Source organism: Columba livia, chromosome 11 (assembly GCF_036013475.1).
Source record: "Columba livia isolate bColLiv1 breed racing homer chromosome 11, bColLiv1.pat.W.v2, whole genome shotgun sequence".
Taxonomy (NCBI): Eukaryota; Metazoa; Chordata; class Aves; order Columbiformes; family Columbidae; genus Columba; species Columba livia.
This window is the reverse complement of record NC_088612.1, coordinates 13,627,238-13,645,423: the sequence shown is the minus strand read 5'-3', so window position 1 is coordinate 13,645,423 and position 18,186 is coordinate 13,627,238. Positions and strand designations below refer to the sequence as shown.

Genomic DNA, 18,186 nt, shown 5'->3' with positions numbered 1-18,186 from the left:
GACAAATACTTTCCTAGTCATCTGGCAACTCAGTCTCCTGTGTTCATGAACTGCAGCTGGGGAAACAAGGTAGCCACCAAGCACATTCTCCTCCCCTAGTGGGTTGTCTGTATCGTCTAACCAGTGACGTATCGTGTATCTTATGACAGACTTCTCTCTCATAAGATGTATCTCCCTTGTAACTGTTTGTAGTTTTGACTGGTTTTGACTAAACAAGTGGGCCTACAGAAGGAATAAATGACATGTATTGGGTTAGGAGGGATCTTTAATAGCTTGAGCCAGATTTCTGGGTCTGAATACCAGGTAGTGCTGGGCAGGGACAGATTTGAATCTAAACCTCTGGGCTCAGACCCATCTCTTAATCTTGACAGTATCTGTATACAGTTTGTTAAATAATCCATGCTCCTTTTTTTTTTTTAAACAGCTGTCCGTGATCGCATGGTGCCACCGCCGCCACCCCCGCACCACCTCTATGCCAAAGCTAACACTTCATCTTCTATCTACCTTCACTGGGGAAAGCCCGCCTTTACATCTGCGCAAGTCATTAACTACACAATCCGCTGCAACCCAGTGGGGCTGCAGAATGCTTCTCTGGTTCTCTACCTTCAAACGTGAGTGTAGCACTAATAATGAGTCTTGTTTTCCCATTTACAGATCATTTCCACTCAATTTCTACTCTTCCTGCCCTCTCTTAATTGCCTTTTACTGTAACAACTTTTATCTCCCTTAGAGGACTGTGTGTTTTGCCCAGTGACTGCTAGTTCTGTTTCTTGGGTTATTTATATTGTGTTCATAGAATGGTTTCATTTTCTACCTGTGTTGAATCCCTGGAAAAGTTCTTGAATTTTTAATGGCCATTCTAGCTGCCTAAGTTGAATTTAATCTTAAGCTCTTCTTCCATCAAAGAGATTACCTATTTTATAGATTGCATTTTTGGGCTAGGATGGGACTTGATCCAGTGTCTGAATTTAAGACTGGAAACAAGAATTTTTTATTTTTGAGAGGTTGAGCATGTTATTGTGGGAATGCCACATTCCTGAGTGTGTGACGGTCTGCCAGGAGAAAGCTGAGTGGGAACTACAGCTTGCTTTTCAGAGAAGCGAGACATGAGCCACAGAATGGTAGAACACAGAAGAAATTCTGCCTGGGCGTTGGGGTTCAACTCTCTGCCCAGGTAGTGCTGGGAGTAGAAGACTTTGCTCTGTTGCAACTGCCTGTGCTGGGGGCCATGGTGCTGTTGAGGGAATCCATGTGTGTGTAGCTCCCTCAATACTTGGGTTTACTCAAGCCTTCTAAATAAGAAAAATGCTGTCTTAAAAGATAGTTTCCATCCTAATATTGATGGTTTTCTCTTCATAGAACACCTCCCCTGCTGTATGATTCCTGACTTAATGATTAGACACAGTATAATCACCATGTAAAATTCTTAGTGTGCAATATGGAGCATAGCAATGAATGCTGCTTTTTGTGATAGGATGAAACCATTGCTAATAGTGGTGACTGCCTTTGCAATATGGAAGATGAAAATACTAAATGGGATTTAATAAAGCAATATCTGTAGACTAATGCTATTTTAAACTGAGATTTGATCTTGACTTGGGTATTATCACCTGGAATTTCCCTGTGCCCCCAGAATCAAAACAAAGCAGAATGTCTACAATTAATTTTGTGATTAAATAGTAAATTGCAATATTACAATTCATATAATCAATTTTTGCAATTAATAAATTGCCAAATATGACTACAAGATGAGTAGGGAACATTCATATTCTACAGAGAGCCTCTAAACATGAGGTGACGGAGGCCAGCAGTGGAAGTTGTGCATATATGTTGTCTGTTCTGGGGACTGAGAATCAGATCCAGGAAAAGCTAATGCAGCCAACAGCATGTGCCTTTTCAGCTGTGGTGCTGGTTGTGGTTTAAGTGTTACTCCAGCTTGAAGCGTAGTGTCCTATGAACAAATGTGGAAAGAGCTGAGTTTAGGATACCTACTGGTGATCTGGGAAATAATATTCTTGGACTTGCTTGTGCGTCAGTTTCCCAAATAACCTTTATAAAAACTTGAGCTCAAGTCAACTGACAGCAGATATAATATCCTCCCAAGTGCTCCAGTGTTCGTACAATTACATTTTCAGGTAGACAGCGTGGATTGAGCACATGTCTGGACTTGAACTGGTTTGTCTTGTGTTGAACTGACAGTGAGAATCTACACAAAATGACTAAGAGATATCATTTGAATTTTGGGATCTTCAAGTCAACTGCTGCTGTTAAATTAATTTTATTCCTTCATCTGTACAGGTCAGAGACTCACATGTTAGTTCAAGGTCTTGAGCCAAAAACCATGTATGAATTTGCAGTTCGGCTGCATGTGGACCAGCTCTCCAGTCCCTGGAGTCCGGTAGTCTACCATACAACCCTTCCAGAAGGTAGGGTACCAGGAGAGGACCACGTGGTTCTAAAAAAAAAGCTTTGTAAACCAAATGGCCTTAAAAAATGTTTATTAATTTTAACTGTTTGTAAGAGACAGAAATACTTCCCTCTGAGATACAGATATTGCTGCTTTTGGTGAGAGAAAAATACTGTCAGGAAAATCCATGTTTTGGAACTGTGAAATTATTTTTCAAAATCTACCCAAAATCAGCAATGCCTTTTATGTAAAATTTGATATACTTAAACCATTAGCAACCGCTGAATGTAATTAACTTGAATAAGAATTTTAAAATACGTATTGAAAAGACAGGGCTGATTCATAGATATTATGGAAACATATTTTAAACCCCAGAAATTTTAGAAACCATAAGAATATTAAACATATCCTGCCCTAGCTGCTGGTTTGCTTTTTTGTCAGCTTGGTCAGTGAAAATCAAACCTTCAGTTTCATGTTCTCAGCATTGCAGTCTTTGGGATGTACCTGTTTGCAGGGTAATTATGCGATTTTTTTGTCAGTCGCAGTTTCTTTCTGGAGTTGAAGGAAAAAGATGAAATTTGCTTTTACAAGATCTAAGCTATTCACCAGATCAGAGTTAACAGGAGAGTTTCTCTTTAGGAGCAGTGAGCATATGTTTGTTTATATGTTGTTTATCTGGGATGTAGCAGTAGTCATTAGGTCTGCTCATCAGTTTCTTTCTGAGCAATTTAATTGCACGTAAATTAGGTTATCCTAATAGCATTGTGTTACTGTTCTCACAGCACCATCTGGCCCTCCAGTAGGAGTGAAGGTGACTTTGATAGAGGATGATACAGCTTTGGTTTCCTGGAAGCCACCTGATGGTCCTGAAACAGTTGTTACACGATATACCATTCTCTACGCATCCAGGAAGTCTTGGATCGCTGGTGAATGGCAAGTGTTGCACAGAGAAGGTAAATGAAAATTATAAACTTATGAATCAGACAATGATGCTACTTATAAGATGCTTTGTTACTTTCAGCTCCCTTGGACTACAAGAAGAAAGAAATTAATACAAATTTTCACATAAAAGTTACAGTTAGTTTAGAAATATTCCCATGGTTGTGATGAAAATGTATTAAAAAACAACTAATACTTAGAAGGTGAGAGGGGAGGGGCTGCCTGTGTTTTTTGGAGCTCAGTGTGTGCATGTGAACCAAAATGTCTCATAAATCAATTATATCCATTTTAGTTCTGTTGCAACCATGATTGTGATGGTTTTATTTTGTAAATGCATTCTTTCAAATCTGAAGTCTCTGAGATGCCTCGCTCTCCAGAAATAAATTTATAAACGTGTCTGTGTAGGTTTCTGTTATTTTGATCACTGCCCATCCAGTTAGCTCAGTTTGCTTAATGATATTTCCTCTACCCCCAGTAAATTGCTCTGCATATTCAATTTAACTCTCTGGCTCTACTCTGCTGCTGGGCCCCAGCTAGCTAATCTAGCAGTAACTCAGGTAGCGTGATAGGAACTGCAGTCACATCTTCGTGATTAGATGCAAATAACCCTATGTTTTTTATAGGCACTTTCCAGAATAATACTATGATTTGAAGAGGTGCATCAAGAACAGCTTTATACTATAGCCAGGAAAAAGGCATTTATGGTTCAGTTGGTGTTCAAAATAGGGAGAGGCAGTTCAGAATAGGTAATGTTCTAAACATATATTAAACTAGAGAGGGAAGCTCAGTGTTGCAGAGAAAAGTCATGTGCTTGAGTAGCTTATTTAAGAGGATTGCCCAGGAAGAGTTACTATTTTGTTGTTCCGAGTTATTTCGTGGTTGAGAGCTTGGTTGTCAACAGAGTGAGGCTTTACATTTTATGTGTAGAAAATTCATAAAGCTTAATGAGTGCACTCACAGTGGACAATTTGCTCTACCATCAGTGAGAGTAAACTGTTTTAGTTCAAACATGGTGGTTGTTCGTGCTGCTTCTGAAGAGAGGACCAAGGACCAACAGCCATCTTGAAAGGTGCCAGTGCCACTTGGTCTTTGCTGGAGGAGAATGGTATTTGTTGGGCTGGCCTCAAATAGAATGGTCAACTGTGATGAAGTGACTATTCATCTTAAGAAAAATATGTGAAAAATAACTGGTCTGAAATATCAATGAGCTCTAACTATAGGGGAAAGTTGGAGCCCATGGTTTTTTCACTATTAGAACTGTTGAAAGAACCAGTGGTATAAAGATGTCCCATTAAATTGTTGAAAGAAAGAGTGATGTAAAGTTGTAATATTAAAGGACAAATTTAATATTAATTTTTACTCACTAAAAACCCAGCAGATATAAATACACAGAGGGCTTATATATGAAGAATACATCTTGACATTTTGCTGATGAAACACAGTATTTGTTGTATGTGGCTGAATTGCTTTCAGGTATATATTTAAGCTCAGCCATGACTGTGAAACTGAACTGTGTCTCAAATAGTATTTTACCATAGATATTTTGGATGAAGGGCTGGCAATGACAGTAAACGTTTTCATACGTTCCTAAGTGAAAGTGTTGGAGGGAATGAGCAAATGGACAGCTGTAAATCTCAGTGTATTACTATGTCCATTAATGTTAGAGTCACTAATTTTGTATTTTGACAGAAATATTAGGGTTTGAGATATGGCATAGAATTTGGGCATCCTGACACATTAGGACCGTCTGTAATGCTCTTAGTTAAAGTAGAAATGAAAAGACCTGTGAAAGAAAAGGTAGATGTAAAATTGGGCAAATACTGTGATAGTCCCATGACAGTCCTTTGATAAGTAATTTGAGGTAGAAGCATGGTTTGGGGGTTTTAATGCATTTATTCCAATAAGATCAGCTAACCCTATGCAATAAATTGTCTTCTCTTGCTTGATACTAAACTTGTACAGATTTATGAAATCTTAACCCCATTCCTTTCCCATACCTCCAAAGACACCCCCCCCCCAATCAAGACAAACAAAACGAAACAAAACAAACCCAACACCACCGCCAGCAAAACAAGGCAAAAAAAAAAACCCAAACTGATCCTACCCCCATCTATAAAAGCCCTAGTATGGGCTTTAGCTTATGCATGAAAGTTTCTACCAATCCACCAACCTAAGAAACTAAACCCTATAATTTGACTGAGCTTGTGATAGCCATGGCAGAATTAGAAAATGCTTGTTGCTGATTTGTGATGTATCTTCCAGCCACCGCCCCCCTTTTCCCTAGTTCTCTTCAAGTGGATCAGAAGTTACAGCCTTTACACACTAGGTGTGCAGTAAATCAGTACAAAGTGCTTACTTGGCTTTAGCCACGCAGCAGATTTGAAAGGAACTGATGGGAACGAGCCTGTAATATTGGAAGGTGACCTTTTGCCCTTGCTGGTGCTAAGCATTACAGCTCCTTTGGTTACAGATACCTCACATTTTACTTCAAATGGGTGTTTTTTATGGAAGAACTGAAATAGCTTTTGAAGTAGCTTCCCTTTTGCAAGTATAATATTTTCTGTGAACACGACCCTATATTTTGTACACTCCCATGATACTATAAATTCTGACTTCTGAAACTGATTTGAAAGGTTGAAATTTAGACTTAAATCTTTTCAGGAGAAAGTGAATGGAATATGCGAAAGAGAACAAGGGACAGATTTGTTTCTGTAACTGCCACTATTTAGGGAAAGAAAGGCAGTAGATTTCTGAGGTAGGAACAAATACAGGCATCTTAGAAAGGAATTGAATTTTAAGCAACAGTCTGCACTCCTTGGACAGGCAAAGCTCTCATTGACTTCAATAGGAGTTTTGCCTATAGAAGGATGATGCCGGTGAATCCTATTTATGTTCTTAATCTGTTTTTCCTGCCTCCAGGGACTTTAGGAAATGAATCCTTAGCATGTGAGAAAGACATTTTTCTGTAATATTTTTAGTAGCACAGCTTAGATGCATAGTAATCAAGGAGGCCTATGCCCATCTTAATAGGGTTTAATTTTATTTTTAAAGTGCTATAATGTGCTGTTCCAAATCTGTCCTGTTCATTTAACCAACTAGACTGAAATTTGATAAACTGAACCTGAATTATTTTGTTATGACAATTTTCATTCACATTCATGGTACAGTGGATGTAGGAGAGGGGCATAGATTAGTGTGTGAGAGAGGTCTAACATTTTCTCTGCCTGGAAGTCTGTTTAGTGTTTGGAGCATCTCCTCACAGGTGCAATCACAACATAAAAGCTGAAATGTAGCTAGTGCTAGATTTAGGTTTAGTGTGCTGTGTATCGTAGCAAATACTTTACTCTTGGTTTTGAACTATATTGGCACCTCACAGCGTGCTGTGTTCAGGCAGTATGGAGAGAAAAGACAAAAGGGATGAGCAGGCAACCCCGGTGTTTGATCTGTACCCTGTATATGCAGGTTAGAATGTACAGAAGTGATTGCAGTCCTCAAACAAGATTTAGAGATGGTATTGGAAAGAAAGTGTAGGCCCTAATGTCTAAATCCCACAGATTTTGTATAACTGGAACTGTGTATCTAATCTTTTCATAGGAGCAATGACCATGGCTTTGCTGGAAAACCTTGTAGCAGGAAATGTCTACTTGGTCAAAATAGCAGCTTCCAATGAAGTGGGAGAAGGACCCTTCTCAAATGCGGTAGAACTTGCTGTCCTGCCAAAAGAGACATCGGAGTCTAATCAGAGACCTAAACGCTTGGATTCGGGAGCTTCCACAAGTCAGTAGCAATGTTTTGATTACTGCTGTCACAAGTACAAGGAAAAAAGATCCTTGTTCGTTTTAGCTTATTAAGCTTTCTGAGTAAACCATTCTGCTTTATGTGGGGCAATCCTTACAGAACTGGTTTAAGTCTTTTGCTCAGAAGATGGAAGTTTGACTTTCAAATGAGCATATGTAACTGGTTTGAATTTTACATCATATCAACTTTGCAGTCGCTCTTTTAAGGCACTTCCTTTAAGTCCTTTATTTGGCTCGAGATACCAGTAGCACTGGGTCAGTTAGAACCAGACAGCCCGGCAGGGAGATGGCATCTCAAATCTATTGAAATATGCTGGTTCCTGGTGTTCCAGCAACCCCTATAAACCTGTCAGGCAGTGATATACCAGCATATTTTTTCACCAAAGAAGTCAGCCCCACCTGCAGCTCTTTGGGAAACACTATGTGCTACCTTGTGGAAATTAAGGTAACATCAGTAGTTTCTCCATGTAAGAATGGAGGAACACATTATCTTTGTCTGATGTAGAAGAGGATTTATCTTGGTGACTTGTTACAGATTTTAAATTTGGGGAGACAAGAGCTAGTAATTATTCGGGTACATGAACCTTTTAACCTTTCCTTGTTGCTCCACATTTAGTCGTGGTTGAAACACAGGGATTTTTCTTGCTTAGGTTTTCTCCCTCCCTGGTATACAGCTGTATTTTAGGCCTGAATAAGCAAACAGAATCACACCCTCAGGATTATGTTAACAGACATATGATATCAAAGCATAAACCAAAGTGAACCCTCCTAGGTGACAGTGGCTAGACTTCTCCAAGCCTTTTCCCTCTGTTGTCTAGTAGCACCCTGTAAGGAAGGGGTTAGAAAGAGCTCTTCTGCTCCATGTTGTAGGTCACCAAAGTGGCTGTGGTGTGAGGCAGTCTTTCCCATCCCATACCGTAACTGCATACTCTCCTGTTTGGTCTACAAGTTTTATTTTTGGAAGTGTCAGAATGTATGACAGATAAGGTCTGGAAATCTCATTAAAAGGAAGCATTTGCCTCTTTGGTTGTGACTGTAGCCCTATTAATTTCCTGACAGGGAGCAGCAGGTAACTCTTTGTATTTACTGAGCCTTTCTATGTTCTTTCTTGCTATAGCTTATTCTGACTATTACCATCTGGACCAGAAATCAATGACTGGCATTGTTGTTGGGGTTTGCATAGCCTTGACCTGCATCCTTCTCTGCATCCTGATCTTAATTTATCGCAGTAAAGCCAGGTATGTTTATGTTCTTCAAGACTAAGCACTGATTCTTGGGACATGCCTTCTTCTCCAAGAGTGCTAAGTTCTCTGAAGTATTCTGTCTCTTCACCTATTCCTACCAGCAGTGAAAACAAAGCACTTTGTTGGCTCTTCTTACTCTACCCGAGTCCCTTCTCCAGTGAAAAGAAGGAAGAACCCACAGAGTGAGTCAGTGGTGCTTTGACAATTAAGTATGAGGCATGTTTCCAAATGAAAAAAACCCTTTTGAGTCAGATAAGCATGCTGCTTTACATCATCCGCTCCTCCTGCTTAACCCTCCAGCCTGCCCAGACCTGGTTTGCAAGGCTTTAATCCTCTGGTGTGGCTGGACAAGGGGAACTCTGACATAAAGCAGTTCTATAATGCAGTTTCTTTGCAGTGGTGTAAGCCACCATCTGTCTGTCTTGATATCCACTGCTGTTGGGCAAAACTGGCCCAGTGACTCTGCCCATAAGTTTGGGATCAGAACAAACGTAAGTTTCATGAAATAATAAATTTTAAAACTGTCTGGAAGTATATTTTAGTAACAATGGCATGTTAGCATACATGTAGAAAAAAACCCATGGATTGGGAGAGAGAGTCTCTGTGTAGCACGGTAGAAATGTCTTAATATTATTACTGGTTACTTCCTCCAAGTAATAGTACTAATCATGACAATTCCTTTCTGCACATAAGCTTGTAGCCTACTGTATATGGTGAACTGGAAGCAGATGTTATTTTTATCACAAGCAATAACATTTAAGTTCCATGAGAGTTAGGAGTATCATATAATAAAATGTAAATGCCAAGAATATACCAATATTATTTGGTTAATAATAGCTTTAAAGTTTATCCTTGATTTTTTTAATATTTTCTTCCTGTGGGTCAATTTTATTCCTGTTTAACATTGTGCAGGAAAACATCTGCTCCTAAACCTGTGCAGCAAAGCACTGACCAGCTGTCACATACCAGCATCTCATTAGCCAGTGCTAATGAGGTGGAGAAGAGTACTGAAGGAATTGCAGAGAATGAAGAATCCTTATTGCCAATGATAGTGGGAAACAGCTTCATCGATGCTAAGGTACTGTGAGCTTTACCCACTCCCAAAACAGAAATCTTTCTTTAGAATTCATTGCTGTAACATCTGAGTCCTTATTCAGAGTAAACTACATACACTGCAAATCCACAGTAGGATTTTCTAAATGGGACAAGCACAAGTTTGGCAATCCAGGGCCAAATTTTCAAGACTCATCTTAAAGTTCAGCTAGAGATCTGATTCAGTGCACGTGTACTCTGTACACTTGTACTCTGTACACTTGTACTCTGTACTCTGCACAGTGCACTCTACTCTGCAGATTGCAGAGTTTGGCTTGGGCACAGTACCAAGAAATTAAAAGCTCCATAGACTTAGGGCTACTAGGTGACCTCTGTTGGTCCAAGGAGATAGATGAGAGGGTCCTTGTCAGCACCTGGTTCAGTAAACGTCTGTGTACAATCCAGTCAAGTGTGACACTTAACAGATATTAAAGAAAATACTGTTTTTCTGCATATTTACTGGTAAGACAACGTTACCTTTAAAAACTCTTATTTGGTCAAATTATCAATTGAACTAGATGGCAGGATGGATCAGTGGATGTGTAGAATCTTACAGTCTAGGAGTCCAGTGTGACAAAATCACACTGGCCCTACTTTCACATGCAGACACACAGATTTAAAGTGTATTCTGTACACACTGCACACTTGAGTGGAGCTGCTTCCTGAGGATACATGCAAGAGCTGGGAAATGGAAATGGACCCCAGTACAGGCACAGACACTATGTCTGTGAATGGTCACATTCAAAGTAGTAGAGCAAGAGCAGTGGCTGGAATATTTTGCTGTGTTTATTCAGCATTAGAGCTGTTGGGTCTGGCCTGTGGCCTTGCCAGATTCAGTGGATCTGGTCTTGACTTGTCTTGAGCAATAGATGAATACCAGACCACAAAAATGTGACTGAGCACTGCGACTTAATTTGTCTTCCTTTTCAGTATGGAGCCAATATGTAGGAATAGAAAAAGATTTTCAAATATCTTAGAAATTTAGTTTGTTAAAATAAATGTCTGTGTGTCTCTCACTGTTGTAGGGGGGATCTGATCTGATTATTAATAGCTATGGGCCTGTCACAAAGGCTAACTGCAAGAAAAGGTGGCTGTTCTTCCAAGATACTAAGAAGGCAAAGACTGAGGAGGTAATTGCTCTGATGGGCAGAGATGCACAATCTTTACTGTAATACACTGGCAAAGGAAGATGCATAGTTGTCTGTTTATGGAAGAGCGTAGTTAGTAGTCTAAGTTTTAATTGGATGGTTTTAGTTGTGTTAAGGTTGATGGTGTTCTACCTTGTACTGAAGTCTTATGGAAGTTTCATTGTCTGTCCCAAGTTGCCAGATACTGTAACTCTTCAGAGTGAACTGGTTGGCTTCTTGCCAGTGCCCTTTTAGCTGTGAGCAAAAGGATTTCTGTGTACTGGATTTATGCATAGCATCTACAGTGACTTTGTATAAATATAAAAACAGATTAATTATGTATTTATAAATAAAAATTAAAATAGTATCCTCCTACCCTGACAGCTAAGACTTTGTTTGCTGAAGAGAAACCAAAAGAGGAAAATTAAATTATTTACCCAAATGATTTACTGAAGAAACTGAGAATCTGAGTAGAACTGTCTGGCTTCTGAAATTATTGTTCTGAACACATTTGCTGGTTGGACGAGAAAAATAACAGTTTAAAACTGAAGTGTTAAACCAAATCCTGAACATTATCATGCAAATTCAGACCTACAAGGCATCTAAGCAATGATTATTGAATTGTAACTCATATTGTGCTCTTATATGTTTAAGGAATAGAAAGTCTTGATATCCATGTTGTTAATTCATATTCCAAAATATTTCCAGAAACAGCTGCATATTTCTGATGCCTCTATAAGCAAAATATTTGCTAACACTCTAGGAGTAATGCTCAAAGAATATGTTTGAAGGGAAGAGAGAGAGCTTTATCAAGTATGTTTTTAAAATACCATTTAGGTCTCTCCAGTGAAATAATTCTTGATTAGTCATGCCTAGCTAGAAGGGATTATTTCATCTATTATGGAAAGTATGAGCAAGACTTGAGGTTGATTCTTTTTAACCTTCTATAGGAAAGTGCAGACTGTTACAAGCCAATGCTGTTGTAGTCACTCTGGTGAAACAGGAGATAGGAAATGCAGTAAAAATTCAAATTTTGGCTGAGGTTTTCAGAGGCTGAGCAACCTTTTTCTCTCTGCTTTTTATATAGCCTCAGAGAAGATTTGCCCGAGCGGTGTGTCTGTATCAGCCAGGCACCACTGTGCTGATCGGTGAGGATGGCTCCCCCAGCTCTCCTGGCCAGCAGTCCAGTTTCCAGGTGCCTTTCAGTATTGCTGCTGATACAGAGCATTCGGCCAACAGTGAAGGAAGCCATGGGACTGGTGACTCTGGAAGATTTTCCCACGAATCCAATGACGAGATACACCTCTCCTCTGTGACAAGTGACACACCTCCCACCACCAGTCCTTTCGTAAGCAGTGACTTGGGTACAAACATGATGAGCCCTGCCATAAGTAACTGCACAGAGTCTCCTCTGCCAGTGGCTGCTGACCAGACTCCTACCTCACCTCTTCAGATACACTCTGCGGTGCAAAACTGCCATCCTTAGGGCCATGCCAGACATTCTAGCAGTGTATGTCTGTTCGAAGGACAATGAACAGGGAGCCAAAGTTCTATTGTGGAAAGCCTGACCAATGTAGCAGGTGATCCCATATTTCTGTTGAATGTTTGTTTTGGTTGGTTTTGATTTTTTTGTTTTTTTTAACTCATTTTGAATGTTCAGTGGTCAACAAATGTGAAAGGACAGTGAAAATTTCTGACTAAAGTTAAAAATGTCACTGGAGCAAAGGGAAGGCTGTTGGCCCTTTTGCTGACTATCTACCTCAGTTTGCCGAGAGGTGAACTCTGAATGATGACTGCTTTACCTCATTTGTGTTCTAGTTGGTCTCAGCTATGGAACTGATGATACTTCCTAGTAGTGTTGTTTTATTTTGAGTTTTTTTTTTTTTTTTTTTTTTTTTTAATTTTCAGTTGTGTGCAGAATATATGTGTGTTGTGTGTGCACCTGTGTGCACTCAGTGATCAGGGAGTTGTATAGGTAGGTGAACAAGATTGTTTAGCTGAAGCTCTGTCTTTAAAAAGAAGGAAACCTCAGAGTATAAAAAGTAATGATTTAATGTGGTTGACATAGAGGATGTTAAAAACTGGAAAACTGGAGCTGGTGCTTCCACATATACAGCCACATGAAATTTCTTGTACCTCTCATAACCCCAGTAAGCCTAGGACAGTGCCTTTCCCCCAGAAACTTGTGCCAGCAACTGGTGACAGGATGTATGCTATATCCTTAGGGCTCTGGGACGTTCTTCACAGTGACAAATGTTGCCCCTTTATTGACAGTTAATGCTAAAAAGCATGGCAAAATGAAGAAGTATTCAGCATTTCCAGTTTGGCTCTGCCCGAGAGTCACAGAATAGAGTATAATGCTGAATGTTCCAGTATCACAGTACTTCTGAGCAACGGTGCCTTGCATTATATATTATGAAGTTACTGATTTGCCTTATGCCTTTTTAGTATTCAAATTTAAAATTGCTCTGGAGTACAGAAAGATGCCTTAAATGCTTCTTAGATGTTCTAAATAAACTATATAATGAATTTATAATTCATTTTTACCCAGCTTTGAGTGCTGATAAGCACTGCTAGCATCACAATATGTCTCAGAGCTGTGGTTTGGATGCAGCCCTGCTCCTTGCCTTCACCTAGTGTGCTGTTAGCCAGGAATTTTAGCTCAAGGAGTGACTTTACCCACATGCCAATCTAAAACTCTGATTAGGCTACCATGAGAAATAGAAAAGCCAGAGCTTTAGTTGAAGAGTCTGTTGAAAGAGGTGAGTACTGCTACTGCCTTGAAACCATGCAATTCCTGTTTTATACTACCTCCTTTAAAAGTTAGTCTAGTGTTTTTTGGGGTTGGTTGTTGTTGTTTTTTCCTGTACTCAGGGAACAGTTTGTTACTTTTGAGCTGCCTCACGGAAATGTGGAGCAAACTGACAGGGTATGATGTTTTGTTTTTTTTTAATAGGAGAGAGGGAGGAGGTTGGAATCATCCAATGTTATAAACTTGCCTGTATCTATTAATATATCTAGTCGTCTTCTCCATCCACCCTTCCTCTTCCCCTACTTTACTTCAAAATAAGAAAAAAAAAAAAGAAAAAAAAAAAAAAACAAATAAAAAACCAGACATATGTTTTTACTTAAAGAGTTGAAAAATGTGCTGTTGTGAAGAAGCAACCATAGGAACTCCTGGATCTATTGAGGTCTGTCAGAACTCCCACTGGCCTTACTGGGGCCAAGATGTCACCCTTAAGGTAGCCAGGCTGACTTGTGTGTTGTTCCTCCTGGATCACAATGCAGTCAGAAGCCGTCAGTAAGCCCTGCTGTTACGTCTGTTTGTGTTGATGAATCGGCCTCTAGTTACTGTAGTTCTTTACCTTGTAACTGCTGGTTCCAAACCAAACAGTACACATTCACCAGTTTATAACAGTGTTGACTCAAATGCTTTGAAAATTATCTTATACCAAAGACTTTTCTGTAGAAGAGCAGGAAGCTGCATACTGTCCAAAAATAATTGAACTAGTTAAAAACTATAGGTTTGAAAAGCTGAATACGTTTTATTCTGTAAGTAGTTACTAACAAAATACAATAGGGCTTCTTGATTGCAGTAGTTGATTGCATAGATGAGTTGTATGCTTCTACAATTTTAACTACCTTGTTGTTACAACAGCCTTTAAAGAAAGTTATAATAATACCAGCAGATATCTCCAAAGACTTGGAAGCGTAATTTTTTTCTCCAGCATGTAGCTGATCAACAATACAGTATTAAAAAAATATTTTTGAACAGTTTTTTATCTACTTGCTGAAGAAAAAGAAAACCTTTTCACCAAAGATTTATTTTTGGTCTCATCAGGAAGAATGTTTAGTGTACAGCAGAGTACTGTTTCTAGTTAGGTAAAGTGTGAATTAATCAAACTAGAGTAAGAATGTGTAACTGTAGCATGAAGTTTCACACTTCATCTTTCACAGTAGCCTCTTTTGTTAGTTTCATTCAGAAAGAGCTGATATGCATGGGGTAACTGTTTGCTTCTCCAAAGACTTATTTGCTGTAAGTACTGATAATCATATGTAATTTTAGGACCTTCATTACCAGCAAATACTTTGAATCCTAAACCTTTTCTTCCAGAGACCCGCACTGTAGTTTAACCCATGGATAATTTGAGAGAAACAGACTTCATATAAAAGTCCTAAGTCTAATAGAGATGCTCTAACTTCAACAGCTGAAGAGCTGAAAATAGTGTATTAGAGAGCAGTGCATCCAGAACTGTATTCATCACTTTATGTTTTATTAAGGTACTTTTTATCAGCAAATAAAGAAAACCAAAGATATTTAAGGTTACCTCAGCATATAGGCAAACTTAGTTAGACATTAATTATTCTGTCTTTGTGTTTATGTTAACCAAATACATGTTTCTCCACAACCCAGTCTACATTCATGTGCTTCCATTTACTTTGTCACATAGTCAGGATTACTACAGAACAAAAAATACATTGTCCTCAAAATTCACAGCCTATTACTAATATATCACAAGATTTTGTGAGAGAAAATTTGTCTTACAATTGAAAACTCCACCAATGTAAGCAAAGGAATCTCCAGAAAAATTGTGTAGAAATTGATACTGTTTCTATTGAACTCAATAGCAGAATCAGTCCTTCGTGATTGTAACAAAGCAAAATTGGGCTCAAAGTTTAAATGCTTCATATCCTTGAAGCCAACACATGTAATTATATCTGTGATATCACAGATATATTCTTAAAAGCTTTTACTTGAGGAAATCAGTCTTTCATATGTAAACTTTATTAATTCCATTTGCCTAGAAAGAGCTGGCAGAATACATCAGGCAGAATGGTTTCAAGTTTTCCAGTATGTTTTCTTGGTTATGTCTGTAGTAACTGGGTCCTGGAGAAAAAAATATCATTTTTAAATTATGAATTATGAATTTAAGTGATTATGTTCTGGAAGATGAACATAAATGTGGAATTTAGTGGTACACTATGTGAATTGATTTTGTTTAAGTCTATTAAGAACGAAAGAGCCATGGCTGGTGTAATGAGTGCATATGTAACCCTTGTACTTTAAAAGAAAAGCAAAAACGTTACACTTGATGTGACTTGAAAAGCATCAAAACTTATAGAGGAGGTCTGAAAACTGGCTTATCATGCTCCTTGTGTTTCCAAGGAATAACTCTGCCGCTCAGTTGTGATAGCAATGCCTGTTCCGCAGGTCCAGGATCTAAAACCAAAGCTCAGTCTGCCCACAGTTACCCTTGTGTCCTTTCTTCATATGTAACAAATAAGTACTCATCTTTCAGGAATTATGTGAGAGAATTGGGAATGTGTATGCTCTGTAGAACAGGGCCTGTCAGTTGATTAGTTTTTTTTCTTAGCTCTACTTTTACAAGAGAAACTTGAAAAATCTACATATCACTTTTAATAATTTCTTATATTAGCTGTGAATTTTCTGTATAACTTAGGAGATTTTAACAGAAAAGATTATTGAGATATTCCTTTACCTGTTTTAATTATTCTTCTTAGTTCATTTCCTCTTTGGTTTTATTTGCTTGATTTAGACTATGAGCTAAATCTTGTTTGCCTTATTCCAAGCAGGGTCCTCCTCCTGTTTGTTTTTAAGACAATAGGAGAATTAATTTTTATTTTGGTTTGCATGGTCTGGACAGACTGAATCAGCTTTTTGTTTGTTTTTTAAGTCTTCACAGTATTATTATTTTTAAAGGACAGCATTATTACATAGTTAAAACTCCCATTGGCAAATGGATTTTTGTGAGATAACAAGATACCGTACATCAGAGGTCCACTGCAAGTCTTCATGCATTCCAGTCTTAGCCTGTAGTAAATATTGAATATTTCAAGTCACTTTAACTCTTTGTCATTGCAAACTAAGTCAACTTGAATGACTTAAAATTTGCTGCAACCTGAGCATACACAAGAATAGTTACTTTGGAATGCTGGGTCTCGGTAAGATGTTACTCTGAGCAAACGTGTAAGCCCTACGACCAGGAACTCTTGCTCATTTTATTTGTTACAGAATGAAGTTAATAAAGGGAAAAGTCCATCTCGTAACATGGGGAATGTTGGTAGATCTTGTGAGGCATTCCATGTTTAGCCAAAAGTCTCATTTACACCAACTGAAGAGAGAGCTGCACAGGTGTAACTCTAGTGGTATTCACAGAAATCAGTTTACTGAAGTTGTTCTGATAAAATGGAAAGCAGAATTACACCTAGTAATTGCTGAAGAGGTAGTCCTTAGTTTGAACAATTGTTACACACTTTCTAGTTGCTGCAACTGCAGCTCTGCTAATACCAAGCAATTTCTAAAGTGAATAAATTTGCAGGAAATATGGAGCGCCTCTCTATAATAACGCAAATTAAAAATACATTATTTGTGTAACTGTATATTTTAGAGCATGTGTTTCACAGAATACTATTCTTCAGTACAAAAGTCATAAACCAAATTGGTTTCTGTTAATAGAGGCCCTTATGAAAATAATTCAGTTTCACTCAAATGCAAGTAAGTTTATTTTTTGGAATTCCTCTAGATTTACACTGAGATTGGTCCTAATTGACACAAAAGGGATGTGAATACATGCTTAAGATTTTGCTGTGTTGGGCGGTCTAGTTCCGTTGCGAGCTGTGCTCCTTCTGGAAGTTTTCAGCTTTTTGTGGTTGCATATACTCACATTGCACCTGCCTGGTGTGTTTTCAGTAAAGACTGACTGTATATGAAAAACTTACTTATACAGATGTTGCTTTTGATTGTTTGGCTTTTGGGTTTTTTCAAAGTTGTGAATGAAGTGCCAGTGTAGGAGCCAGGTATGTATCTCATATTGTGGTGGTCTGGATCCTTTCACTCCATGTGCCATTTTCTTCCAAGGGTGACAATGGCTGACTGGCTAATGGAGGATGGAGCTGAATTGTATTAATTTTATATTTGTCTCAGGGGATCAGCTCTGTGAATTCCATTGCATGAGGGAAGCTAATGTTTGCCCTGATTTGAATGTAACTTTTTAATGTCTTTTAAAAACTATTTTGTTTAATAATGTGGATTTGTTTTTCTTTTTCTAGCATTCTAGTAAATATTACCTAGTGTGTTGGTTCATTTTTCCCCTCCAGGGTTGTTTATATACTTACCCCAAGGTCATGCCAAAAAGTAATAGAAGTTTAAATGCCAAATGTTTATGAAACTGCTGTCTAAATACTGATTGATTGCACAGTTGAAATAAAAGTTTTCCTTAGTAAAAGTGCTACTCGATAAATATTTTCTTTTCGGTGTCTCTGATGAGAGGTTCAAAACAGGGAAGATATAAATACAGTGTCTCCTTTTAGGCTGAGTGGCTAGGGAGGTGTTTGCCCTTAGTCATAAAAAGAGGTAGAGAGTAAATTGCACATGCCTTATCATTGAAATTCATAGAACTTTCTCAAACTAGTATTCATGTATAATTTATGTACCTGGAATTATTTCCCACCTAAAAACTCCATCTGTGTCCCCCATGCAAGATCTCTGTTTTGGTTTATTTTCCTTGGGTGTGGGAGATGTGGTTCTCAGCACAGTTGTTCTCAAAAGTCTGGAAAGC

At 38.4% G+C, this 18,186-nt stretch overlaps 1 protein-coding gene across 1 annotated transcript in view; it reads left to right on the top strand.

Annotated features, from left to right (window-relative positions):
• The window catches only part of PRTG (protogenin), an 86,203-nt gene extending 68,350 nt beyond the window's left edge, over positions 1-17,853 (top strand). Inside the window, exons 13-20 of the mRNA XM_065076904.1 lie at positions 425-611; positions 2,299-2,426; positions 3,190-3,360; positions 6,941-7,123; positions 8,261-8,381; positions 9,300-9,465; positions 10,505-10,609; positions 11,694-17,853. Of these exons, the coding sequence (XP_064932976.1) occupies positions 425-611; positions 2,299-2,426; positions 3,190-3,360; positions 6,941-7,123; positions 8,261-8,381; positions 9,300-9,465; positions 10,505-10,609; positions 11,694-12,092 (1,460 nt within the window). The 3' untranslated portion in view covers positions 12,093-17,853. The remainder of the gene's footprint in view (positions 1-424; positions 612-2,298; positions 2,427-3,189; positions 3,361-6,940; positions 7,124-8,260; positions 8,382-9,299; positions 9,466-10,504; positions 10,610-11,693) is intronic.
• Positions 17,854-18,186: the final 333 nt, after the last annotated feature.